The following is a 13579-nucleotide window of genomic DNA, read 5'->3' on the forward strand; positions in this document are numbered from 1 at the left end:
AGCTATGACTTAGCCATGAAAAAAATTCAGTTAATTTTGTTTTCTTTAATCCATGTTTTTGTACCAGACTGTAAACATGCTTATTTCTGCTCCAATATTGGACATTTTAATATGGCTTTCTATGGGAATCTGGTCCTTCCTAGAGCCATCCTCAAGTGACCAGTCAAGGAACTGCCACTTGCTGAGGACTCGTGACAAAAACTGCACAGAACAAATATTCGGGGAAAAATTTGTTTTTGGTATATGTTTCTCATGGGAAAAGAACATCAGATGATATGTCGGCATATTGGATTATAGAATCATCAAATATCAAAATAGGTATCTGTCTTAAAAATCCTGTATCGGTGGGAGTCCAGACTGCAGAGTCCTGGCGTTTCTAGTTTTAATGTATGGTTGAGAGGCCTGGACTCTGTCCATTGATCTAAGGTGATGACTGGATGTTTCTATGGACAAACCTGAGATATCTTGTGTGGTTATTTAAAGAGACTCAGATGAAGCATTTTGCTTTCATTGTAAATAAACATCAGTTATTTGTTTGACAGGAGACTGTGGTGATGCAGCTGTGATGTAATTGCATCTTTAACCCGCTTATGTTTCATTTTGATTGTGACCTTCTTTTGAAGCATTCTGCATCATATAAAATATCCTACGCTGTGTAATAATTAAGTCTTTTGAACTCCTTTTTTTTGTTTAGTATATGTCTGCAGGATGCCTGAGGAGGGCGCTAGCCCATGCAGTGAGAGTTGTGTACAGGCCTTGCTCTGGCTTTGGGATGCCCATAACTAGGTTCAGCATATGTCATGAAAGATGTGGCATCCTTACTGCCTCCTTGAGATGGGCTTTCCTGTCCACTGCAGCAGGTGACATTGGAAAGACTCCCGCACCTGTAAAAAAAAGGCAGGGCCACCAGGCTCACACCACAATCTGCAGCGTTGGCCGTTTAATCCCACATCCCCAGATACAGTTATTAAGTGAGACAGCTGAGAACCTGGGCGTCATGCACCGTGCCGAAGCTCTAAGAATCATGGATGAGCGAGGTCTTAAATTGGTGCTTCTCAATGAACGTAAAGTTCCACCCATCTACCAGCTGATGAGCGGCAAACAGATTCATGAAGAGCAGATGAAGCTGCAGGAGAAGCAGAAAGCCAAACCAGGTATGTGGCTACGATGCAATAAACAGTAACAAAATACAAATACACCTTGTCTTAGAAAACAGATGAGTCATGTTGGTGTAATTCTCAGTGTTTTTATTGAATGTTAGACTGTCCTACCTTCATGAGCGAAAAATACTTTTACGCTTTTTATAATAATATCAAATCTGTAAGGTAGTGCTGGTAGAAAAAACACCAGAGTGGACATCAAGCTACTTTGTGTGATATTTTCAGCCGCCACCTGGAAGGCTCTTGGTCAAACCCACCCCTGCCCGTTCTCCTTGTAATAGAGAGTTGTGTCAGTTTCTGTCATACATTGAGAAGTGTTTGTTTTTCCACTAGTCCTCTGAGATCTTTGGGGCAGTTTACACCAAAATGCTGTATACATGTAGGATTACCCCAGAATTTCCCTTGAGGAGTTTGCTTTGGCAGAATTCAAGGTAATTACAGTAAAATCAGAATCAGAATAGCCTTTATTCACCAAGTAGCCACAGAAGGTCAAAGTTAAGGTTAAAGTTAAAATTTTGGATTTATTAATTTATTTAAAAGTAAAACTATGGACTGCTGTCTGGGTGTGGTTAGTAGTATCCCTTTGGTGTGCTTCAGTTACAGGATCCCGAAAGTTTAAACAGTTAGAAAAATCAGAGGCACTCAAGCTGTATTAAAGTTTAGTGTTTAACTGTTCATGGCTACTGATTTAGCAGTAAAAAATAGCAACAAATTAACAATGGAAGAGTACTCTTTCATGTGCCATTGTCAGGTTACTTGGACTACCTTCAATGGTCATGCAGCTTCTTACCTGCCAACACTGACCATGTGATCTTGAGGGATAAAAGGCCCAAGGATGCCCGTTTTTTCAACTGTTTATGCATGTATTTACAGTAGTGTTCAGAATAATCGTAGTGCTGTGTGACTAAAACGATTAATCTAGGTTTTGAGTATATTTCTTATTGTTACATGGGAAACAAGGTACCAGTAGAGTACCTAAGTCTAACCAGTGTGCATATCATGAATGCTTGGTCTTGTTGGATTTGTGAGAATCTACTGAATCTACTGGTACCTTGTTTCCCATGTAACAATAAGAAATATACTCAAAACCTGGATTAATCTTTTTAGTCACATAGCACTACTATTATTCTGAACACTACTGTATTTATATAAACTCTGACATACACCAAACTTGACAACTATACATAGGTGAGTTCTGGAATTTCACAGGCAACATCATACTTACCCAGTTTCTTCCATTGGGGTCAAAGGTGTAAATTAACATTTTTGATTCTGATTTGTACAAAATTAAAAATACACACACAGCAGTGGGTTCTGGAATGGCCCAGGCGAGATAAAATTTGCAATAAATCAAACACTGTGTTCAACATCATTCACTACAAAGGTGTAAAAACAAAACAAAAAAAAAAACAAAAAAAATGTTTTGCTCTAATCTGTATCAAAATGCCCACAAAGGTGAAATCTGTCTGAGGTCAGTCATCAGGGTCAGGGTCTGTTGACCTACTCCTCCCAGGTCTTTTTGCTGATTTCTACCAAACTTGGTATCTTTGTGAAGACTGCCTGACATTGCTATTTAAAAAATTCATTTTGGCAAAGGTCAAGATCTATGAAGTTGCTTTTCGGTACGATTTAGACAAAGTGCCACAGTTGCTGTGGCAAGGTTCGCCAAAGCTCAGTCATTTGGAAGAAGGTCAGGGTCATTGAGGTCAAACGCAACATTGCCTTATATATTCAACAAAAATATAAACGCAACACTTTTGGTTTTGCTCCCATTTTGTATGAGATGAACTCAAAGATCTAAAACTTTTTCCACATACACAATATCACCATTTCCCTCAAATATTGTTCACAAACCAGTCTAAATCTGTGATAGTGAGCACTTCTCCTTTGCTGAGATAATCCATCCCACCTCACAGGTGTGCCATATCAGGATGCTGATTAGACACCATGATTAGTGCACAGGTGTGCCTTAGACTGCCCACAATAAAAGGCCACTCTGAAAGGTGCAGTTTTGTTTTAGTGGGGGGGGGATACCAGTCAATATCTGGTGTGACCACCATTTGCCTCATGCAGTGCAACACATCTCCTTCGCATCATCCGTGAAGAGAACACCTCTCCAACGTGCCAAACACCAGCGAATGTGAGCATTTGCCCACTCAAGTCGGTTACGACGACGAACTGGAGTCAGGTCAAGACCCCGATGAGGACGACAAGCATGCAGATGAGCTTCCCTGAGACGGTTTCTGACAGTTTGTGCAGAAATTCTTTGGTTATGCAAACCGATTGTTCCAGCAGCTGTCCGAGTGGCTGGTCTCAGATGATCTTGGAGGTGAATATGCTGGATGTGGAGGTCCTGGGCTGGTGTGGTTACACGTGGTCTGCGGTTGTGAGGCTGGTTGGATGTACTGCCAAATTCTCTGAAACAACTTTGGAGATGGCTTATGGTTTGAGACATGAACATTCAATACACGAGCAACAGCTCTGGTTGACATTCCTGCTGTCAGCATGCCAATTGCACACTCCCTCAAATCTTGCGACATCTGTGGCATTGTGCTGTGTGATAAAACTGCACCTTTCAGAGTGGCCTTTTATTGTGGGCAGTCTAAGGCACACCTGTGCACTAATCATGGTGTCTAATCAGCATCTTGATATGGCACACCTGTGAGGTGGGATGGATTATCTCAGCAAAGGAGAAGTGCTCACTATCACAGATTTAGACTGGTTTGTGCACAGTATTTGAGGGAAATGGTGATATTGTGTATGTGGAAAAAGTTTTAGATCGTTGAGTTAATCTCATACAAAATGGGAGCAAAACCAAAAGTGTTGCGTTTATATTTTTGTTGAGTGTATATTTATGTGTGTATATATATATATATATATATATATATATATATATATATATATATATTAAAATGCCCAATTGAAGCAGTCCAGCACTGACTGTATTTTCTACATAGCTCCTGTGCAAGTGAAGGAACTTGTACTTTCATCCAGCATCTCACCTCATGACCTCAAAATCAAGCTGAAACAAGTGGAGAGCTGGTTAGCCAAGAAGGACCATGTCAAAATTACTCTGCGAAAACGAAAGCAACAGCTGGCCGACATGGTGAGTTAAGTGTTCCCACATTTCAGCAATAGTAATGGAAAATGATTTCACTTTGGGGCATGAGTTTGAATATTAGTTACACACAGAATGTTTTTGAAACCAGTTTTCTTACCTGTGCCACTTACAAATGGTTTTAAACGCAATATTATCTGACAGCTGACCTGGCTTTAAAAGCTCTTAATTGGTCTTAAATTGGTTTAATGTAGATTTAAATTAGATAAAAATTTCAGGATTTTGCACTTTTGGTAAAAGTGAAGAGAAAAATTTGTGATCTGCACAAACGTTTAGTGGTTTCTTCCTTGACCCATGCACCATCCCTTTGCCAGGTTTCATGAGAAATTCTTGATTAGTTTTTGATAGACAAATAGCAGTCGGTGGCTACCGCACTGAGACTGAGGTGCTTGAGTCAGTTTTCACCAAACTTCTTGTATGGAGCTTGAGCCCAGAATTGACATTAGAGGGTTTGTTTTGGCAAAGGTTGAGGCCATTGGGGGTCAAAGGTCAATTTCCACTAAACTTGATACGTCCTTGATGGTCAACTCCAGAGCGTTGTTTTGTCAAAGGTAAAAATTAGGGTTTTGTGGGTTTTTTTGTTCCGCTTTGAGTCACACCACATTTGTCACACATATGTAGGTGGGTTCTGGAATTGCCCAGGCGAGATCATTGCGGCCAGAGGTCAAAATTGAATTTCTTGATTCCGATTTGCGTTGAAGTTGGCAGCTATATGAGGGTAGGTTGTGAAATTGCCCAGCAAGGTCAAATTTGCCAAAGGTCAGTCATTGGGGTCAAGGTCATGTCTGATTGTCTGTTGAGCTCCTCCTTCCAAACTTGGTATGTCAGTGAAGATTGCCCCTGAAATAACAGTCAAGGTAAAGCAGTTTGATTTTCAGCATGATTTGGACCAAATGTGGCACACAGGTAGATTCCAGAATTGCCCAGGCAAGGTCAGCCAGAGGTAAAGGCATTTGGGTGAAGGCCAAGGTCATGAAGGGTCAAATGTCAGATTGCAATAGCCATTACCATCTTCGTGGCAATAGTACTATTACCCTAGTAATTCCCAAAATAGTGCATCTTAAATATTTATTTTCTTCTCCCCCACCTCAGGATGTGGCTCTGAAAGACATACTGCAAAATATCGAAGTCACAGTGGGGTTTGTTTCAAAACCACAAGTCATCCAGAACGGGAATGCAGCCATGTGCGTCCTCCGTCTGCCTTCAGAAAAGGAACTGTCCCAAAAAAAGAATGATTCTTCATCTGTGCCATCTGCACAGACCAACACATCTCAAATTACTCTCAGCCAGATACAAGAAGGCTCAGGTGATGATGGAACGAAGCAATAAATGAAAGTTTCACTGTGTCACAGTCTGCTGTAAAGTCTTCAGTTAAATGGCTCAGGTTCATCAATGAGCCAGCCGTTATAATAAAGGGTTAAGTTGAGCTAATGGGATATAAAATAAGGGGGCAAAGAAGCTCCTCTGGATAATTAGAACAGTTTATGGCGTTTCTTAAACCCACAGATGCCGAGGCAGGTATGGCAGTTTAAATGATAAATCCTCTAACCGGTCTCCCCTTTGACCAGTTGTTGCCCTTGCCTATCCCAACAAAGTATCAATGGGGATTCAGTTGAGTGCCCTGTCCATCCATCCAAGCATTTGCCATCATACCTCTAAGGTCCGAGGGCCCAAACGAACCAAGCTTGGCACATGGGCACTCCTAGTGGGGAGACCAATCATAGCAACAGTGACCTTATTTGGATATTAATTTGGTCACAGTGTTGTTGAGTGCAAAGTCATATTTTGGCTCATAGACCATCTAGAACTGAATCCAAGGCTCCCACTACCTAACAGAAGAACCTTACTACTTTAGTCATGAGGTCAGTCAGTGCAGAATGTCACCAAGACCTAAGTCGGTTTGTGGCTTGTTTCGAGAGGCAGTGATATGCCAACAGCAGCTGTCAGTCACACTGTTCTTGACCAATATCATAATCAAAGCTGAGCCATGCCCCTTTTAACTATTAATTACTTTCTAATGACCTGATTCTCAGAAATGTGCATTTTGAAATACTTGAAGGTTTCTGGAATCTTTGGAAAAGTTTTATTGTACAGGTACTTCTACTTTGATCCAACTCTTCATATTGTAAGAAAGAGGCGGGGTTGATGCCCTGCAGCCAGCATGGAACAGAAGTATTTTATAAACGCTTTCAGTAATAAAAAATACATGCAGTATACATATAGAAAGCAAGTCTAGAGCTACCCTAAAGCTAGCCAGAGGCTTTAGCTAGTTTAAACGGGTAGTAGCCTTTCTCATCTTATTGCTTTTTGGCTCGGACGTGACTGCTCGGACGTGGATGCTTTTAAATTTACAAATTGGGCATTTTTTTTGTGTTGCACAGCACAACTAACAGGTTCACAAATATCACAGTTAAGTGCGGTTATCATTAATATGAAAATATACTAATATCTCCAGAAAAGCTCTGACTTTCTAGATTTGATTTGGTGACAAACAATTCGTATAGAAATTTATTAGGATTAAAAATAGTTGTTAATGTAACCTGCTGAAATCATGAAACTCTTGTGTGTCCAGCAGTATCTCAGACAGATGAAGTCATTTCACTGTAGTCTTTAAAAGCTTTGGAATGAGATGCATTGATGTGTAGTTGTGGCTTTAAACAACAGCACTATGAAATGCCGTCGCCTGGCAGAGTTGTAGTCTTACACACCTCTCTGCAGCTTCTCTCCCCCCTGCCATCCCCTCATTACCCCATCCCTGTAGAGACGGTGCCTGCTCCCAGACCACCAATAACCAGTAAAAATCTATTTAAGCATAAAAATTCAAAAAGAAAAAATAATATAGCACCTTCAACTGCACCACAGACTAAAACAGTTAAATGTGGTCTATTAAACATTAGATCTCTCTCTTCTAAGTCCCTGTTAGTAAATGATATAATAATTGATCAACATATTGATTTATTCTGCCTTACAGAAACCTGGTTACAGCAGGATGAATATGTTAGTTTAAATGAGTCAACACCCCCGAGTCACACTAACTGCCAGAACGCTCGTAGCACGGGCCGAGGCGGAGGATTAGTAGCAATCTTCCATTCCAGCTTATTAATTAATCAAAAACCCAGACAGAGCTTTAATTCATTTGAAAGCTTGACTCTTAGTCTTGTCCATCCAAATTGGAAGTCCCAAAAAACAGTTTTATTTGTTATTATCTATCGTCCACCTGGTCATTACTGTGAGTTTCTCTGTGAATTTTCAGACCTTTTGTCTGACTTAGTGCTTAGCTCAGATAATCAATCAATCAATCAATTTTTTTTATATAGCGCCAAATCACAACAAACAGTTGCCCCAAGGCGCTTTATATTGTAAGGCAAGGCCATACAATAATTATGTAAAACCCCAACGGTCAAAACGACCCCCTGTGAGCAAGCACTTGGCTACAGTGGGAAGGAAAAACTCCCTTTTAACAGGAAGAAACCTCCAGCAGAACCAGGCTCAGGGAGGGGCAGTCTTCTGCTGGGACTGGTTGGGGCTGAGGGAGAGAACCAGGAAAAAGACATGCTGTGGAGGGGAGCAGAGATCGATCACTAATGATTAAATGCAGAGTGGTGCATACAGAGCAAAAAGAGAAAGAAACAATGCATCATGGGAACCCCCCAGCAGTCTACGTCTATAGCAGCATAACTAAGGGATGGTTCAGGGTCACCTGATCCAGCCCTAACTATAAGCTTTAGCAAAAAGGAAAGTTTTAACCTAATCTTAAAAGTAGAGAGGGTGTCTGTCTCCCTGATCTGAATTGGGAGCTGGTTCCACAGGAGAGGAGCCTGAAAGCTGAAGGCTCTGCCTCCCATTCTACTCTTACAAACCCTAGGAACTACAAGTAAGCCTGCAGTCTGAGAGCGAAGCGCTCTATTGGGGTGATATGGTACTACGAGGTCCCTAAGATAAGATGGGACCTGATTATTCAAAACCTTATAAGTAAGAAGAAGAATTTTAAATTCTATTCTAGAATTAACAGGAAGCCAATGAAGAGAGGCCAATATGGGTGAGATATGCTCTCTCCTTCTAGTCCCCGTTAGTACTCTAGCTGCAGCATTTTGAATTAACTGAAGGCTTTTTAGGGAACTTTTAGGACAACCTGATAATAATGAATTACAATAGTCCAGCCTAGAGGAAATAAATGCATGAATTAGTTTTTCAGCATCACTCTGAGACAAGACCTTTCTGATTTTAGAGATATTGCGTAAATGCAAAAAAGCAGTCCTACATATTTGTTTAATATGCGCTTTGAATGACATATCCTGATCAAAAATGACTCAAAGATTTCTCACAGTATTACTAGAGCTCAGGGTAATGCCATCCAGAGTAAGGATCTGGTTAGACACCATGTTTCTAAGATTTGTGGGGCCAAGTACAATAACTTCAGTTTTATCTGAGTTTAAAAGCAGGAAATTAGAGGTCATCCATGTCTTTATGTCTGTAAGACAATCCTGCAGTTTAGCTAATTGGTGTGTGTCCTCTGGCTTCATGGATAGATAAAGCTGGGTATCATCTGCGTAACAATGAAAATTTAAGCAATGCCGTCTAATAATACTGCCTAAGGGAAGCATGTAGAAAGTGAATAAAATTGGTCCTAGCACAGAACCTTGTGGAACTCCATAATTAACTTTAGTCTGTGAAGAAGATTCCCCATTTACATGAACAAATTGTAATCTATTAGACAAATATGATTCAAACCACCGCAGCGCAGTGCCTTTAATACCTATGGCATAATAAGATAAGATAATTATAGTGGGTGATTTTAACATCCACACAGATGCTGAGAATGACAGCCTCAACACTGCATTTAATCTATTATTAGACTCAATTGGCTTTGCTCAAAATGTAAATGAGTCCACCCACCACTTTAATCATATCTTAGATCTTGTTCTGACTTATGGTATGGAAATTGAAGACTTAACAGTATTCCCTGAAAACTCCCTTCTGTCTGATCATTTCTTAATAACATTTACATTTACTCTGATGGACTACCCAGCAGTGGGGAATAAGTTTCATTACACTAGAAGTCTTTCAGAAAGCGCTGTAACTAGGTTTAAGGATATGATTCCTTCTTTATGTTCTCTAATGCCATATACCAACACAGGGCAGACTAGCTACCTAAACTCTGTAATTGTGATAGAGTATCTCGTCAATAGTTTTACATCCTCATTGAAGACAACTTTGGATGCTGTAGCTCCTCTGAAAAAGAGAGCCTTAAATCAGAAGTGCCTGACTCCGTGGTATAACTCACAAACTCACAGCTTAAAGCAGATAACCCGTAAGTTGGAGAGGAAATGGCGTCTCATTAATTTAGAAGATCTTCACTTAGCCTGGAAAAAGAGTCTGTTGCTCTATAAAAAAGCCCTCCGTAAAGCTAGGACATCTTACTACTCATCACTAATTGAAGAAAATAAGAACAACCCCAGGTTTCTTTTCAGCACTGTAGCCAGGCTGACAGAGTCAGAGCTCTATTGAGCCAAGTATTCCTTTAACTTTAACTAGTAATGACTTCATGACTTTCTTTGTTAATAAAATTTTAACTATTAGAGAAAAAATTACTCATAACCATCCCAAAGACGTATCGTTATCTTTGGCTGCTTTCAGTGATGCCGGTATTTGGTTAGACTCTTTCTCTCCGATTGTTCTGAGTTATTTTCATTAGTTACTTCCTCCAAACCATCAACATGTCTATTAGACCCCATTCCTACCAGGCTGCTCAAGGAAGCCCTACCATTAATTAATGCTTCGATCTTAAATATGATCAATCTATCTTTATTAGTTGGCTATGTACCACAGGCTTTTAAGGTGGCAGTAATTAAACCATTACTTAAAAAGCCATCACTTGACCCAGCTATCTTAGCTAATTATAGGCCAATCTCCAACCTTCCTTTTCTCTCAAAAATTCTTGAAAGGGTAGTTGTAAAACAGCTAACTGATCATCTGCAGAGGAATGGTCTATTTGAAGAGTTTCAGTCAGGTTTTAGAATTCATCATAGTACAGAAATAGCATTAGTGAAGGTTACAAATGATCTTCTTATGGCCTCAGACAGTGGACTCATTTCTGTGCTTGTTCTATTAGACCTCAGTGCTGCTTTTGATACTGTTGACCATAAAATTTTATTACAGAGATTAGAGCATGCCATAGGTATTAAAGGCACTGCGCTGCGGTGGTTTGAATCATATTTATCTAATAGATTACAATTTGTTCATGTAAATGGGGAATCTTCTTCACAGACTAAGGTTAATTATGGAGTTCAACAAGGTTCTGTGCTAGGACCAATTTTATTCACTTTATACATGTTTCCCTTAGGCAGTATTATTAGACGGCATTGCTTAAATTTTCATTGTTACGCAGATGATACCCAGCTTTATCTATCCATGAAGCCAGAGGACACACACCAATTAGCTAAACTGCAGGACTGTCTTACAGACATAAAGACATGGATGACCTCTAATTTCCTGCTTTTAAACTCAGATAAAACTGAAGTTATTGTACTTGGCCCCACAAATCTTAGAAACATGGTGTCTAACCAGATCCTTACTCTGGATGGCATTACCTTGACCTCTAGTAATACTGTGAGAAATCTTGGAGTCATTTTTGATGAGGATATGTCATTCAATGCGCATATTAAACAAATATGTAGGACTGCTTTTTTGCATTTGCGCAATATCTCTAAAATTAGAAAGGTCTTGTCTCAGAGTGATGCTGAAAAACTAATTCATGCATTTATTTCCTCTAGGCTGGACTATTGTAATTCATTATTATCAGGTTGTCCTAAAAGTTCCCTGAAAAGCCTTCAGTTAATTCAAAATGCTGCAGCTAGAGTACTGACAGGGACTGGAAGGAGAGAGCATATCTCACCCATATTGGCCTCTCTTCATTGGCTTCCTGTTAATTCTAGAATAGAATTTAAAATTCTTCTTCTTACTTATAAGGTTTTGAATAATCAGGTCCCATCTTATCTTAGGGACCTCATAGTACCATATCACCCCAATAGAGCGCTTCGCTCTCAGACTGCAGGCTTACTTGTAGTTCCTATGGTTTGTAAGAGTAGAATGGGAGGCAGAGCCTTCAGCTTTCAGGCTCCTCTCCTGTGGAACCAGCTCCCAATTCAGATCAGGGAGACAGACACCCTCTCTACTTTTAAGATTAGGCTTAAAACTTTCCTTTTTGCTAAAGCTTATAGTTAGGGCTGGATCAGGTGACCCTGAACCATCCCTTAGTTATGCTGCTATAGACTTAGACTGCTGGGGGGTCCCATGATGCACTGAGTGTTTCTTTCGCTTTTTGCTCTGTATGCACCACTCTGCATGTGATTGATCTCTGCTCTCTTCCACAGCATCTTTTTCCTGGTTCTCTCCCTCAGCCCCAACCAGTCCCAGCAGAAGACTGCCCCTCCCTGAGCCTGGTTCTGCTGGAGGTTTCTTCCTGTTAAAAGGGAGTTTTTCCTTCCCACTGTTGCCAAGTGCTTGCTCACACGGGGTCATTTTGACCGTTGGGGTTTTTCCGTAATTATTGCATGGCCTTGCCTTGCAATATAAAGCGCCTTGGGGCAACTGTTTGTTGTGATTTGGCGCTATATAAATAAAATTGATTTGGTCATGCACTTTTTTCCACTGCTGAGGAGCAGCGACTAGGTGGAACAAGAAGATGTGGATCTGATTTTATTCAGCCAATATCAGGGTACGTTTGTGCTTGAATGGAGGATGAAACACTGGATCCTCTGATTGATAAACTGTTACTGGACAGAACGGTGCACCCCCTGAAACCACGGTCTCCAGTTCTCATTGGTCAATACCAACAATGAGAACTGCTGTAAGATTGGAGTCGGTGTGTATGTCTAGATTCGGTAGCATGAAGCAAATAAAGATCTCTCGACTGCCCCTGGACAGGATGATTTTCCATAGCAGGTTCCTCCCCTGCCAAAGCTGGTACCCATTTACAGCTTGATGGACTGGGACTATACAGAAGATGTGTCTTGTACACAGACAGTTAGCATGACCAGGAATTGATCGTAGGTCTATACATTGGTTACCTAACACCTTAATCCCCTGAACAACCTGCTTTCTTTTGAAGCAATGTCTTAAAAACATTCCTGGCACCACATGCTGTTAAAAATCTGTTATTAAATAAAGAGAATGAAGTTTAGTACAATACAGAATGGAGATCCAAGTTAATCCCCGAGAATTACAGAAATTATGTTCTAGGTCCAACAGAATGACTAAAGAGCACATGAAAGAGATTGAAGAAAAAAAAAATGTAAACACCCAACTCTTGTCTTGATGAACAACTGTAAACCTAGCTTTTTAATGTCCATTTTGGAGTAATGGCTTCTTCTGGTCAACACTTTTTGGCCATTGACCACTTTCTTAAAGGTGATGTCACATTCCTATCTGATGCCTCCATCAGTTCCTTGCTTGTGATGTTTAGTTCAGTTCCGATCCCACTCAGCTATCTGCTTGATTGCCATCATGCTGCCCTCGCTGAAAACCCCCCTTGTGGCTTTTTCAAAATCCAAGATGGCTGCCATTTCAGGTTTTATATAGAGGTTGGGAGCCTGATTTAAGTGCCTAAATATGTTTTAGGGCATGAGAAATTCTTTACTAGAATTACAAATAGGTTTTAGATGAAAATTTATGTAATATCGGGATTATTTTCATGAGAGGGCCAGTAAAACCTCATTTTTAGGCAAAAAATAATATACATCTCATGACGAAGAACCATTAAATCTTAAAGGATTTTTGGTTGAAATCTCACTTGCTTATAATTTCCACTTTGACACACACACAAAAACATCTGACCAGTTATTGTAGAGTTGATGAAAAAGCTGAGGAGATTTATGGAAGGCCCTTTGGGACTGTATTTATCCTATGCCTAAGCAAATGCTTTGGTCTGTAATTATTATTTTACATAACATATGATAAGGCAAAGCAAGTTTAAGAATTCACAGCACTGTCCACGGCATCTATACTTAAAATGTTAAAATCTGACAATTAACTAAGAAATGGCAGCCATTTGGACGCCATCTTGGGTTTTGAAAAAGCCACAACTGGGATTAGTATGTGATTCGACACATTTTTTCTGGCCCTATCCTGAAAATTTCAGTTTTTCTCAAAAACTCTTGTTCAGTGATTGTGTTGGACAAAACTGATCCAGAACTATATATTATGTCACTAAATTAGAATTAATTTGCATGAATTGATGTCAAACATAAGGTGCAGCATTCCAGATGTGAAGAACATGTCAAACTAAGACCACAAAAGTATC

The 13579-nt window shown here is 40.0% G+C and overlaps 1 protein-coding gene across 1 annotated transcript in view; it reads left to right on the forward strand.

The window, feature by feature from the left end:
- The window catches only part of mtif3 (mitochondrial translational initiation factor 3), a 9176-nt gene extending 3557 nt beyond the window's left edge, over positions 1–5619 (forward strand). The window contains exons 2-4 of the mRNA XM_034162586.1: positions 695–1154; positions 4118–4266; positions 5371–5619. Of these exons, the coding sequence (XP_034018477.1) occupies positions 698–1154; positions 4118–4266; positions 5371–5607 (843 nt within the window). The 5' untranslated portion in view covers positions 695–697 and the 3' untranslated portion in view covers positions 5608–5619. The remainder of the gene's footprint in view (positions 1–694; positions 1155–4117; positions 4267–5370) is intronic.
- The last annotated feature ends 7960 nt before the right edge of the window (positions 5620–13579 follow it).

This window comes from Thalassophryne amazonica, chromosome 21 (assembly GCF_902500255.1).
Source record: "Thalassophryne amazonica chromosome 21, fThaAma1.1, whole genome shotgun sequence".
Lineage (NCBI taxonomy): Eukaryota > Metazoa > Chordata > Actinopteri > Batrachoidiformes > Batrachoididae > Thalassophryne > Thalassophryne amazonica.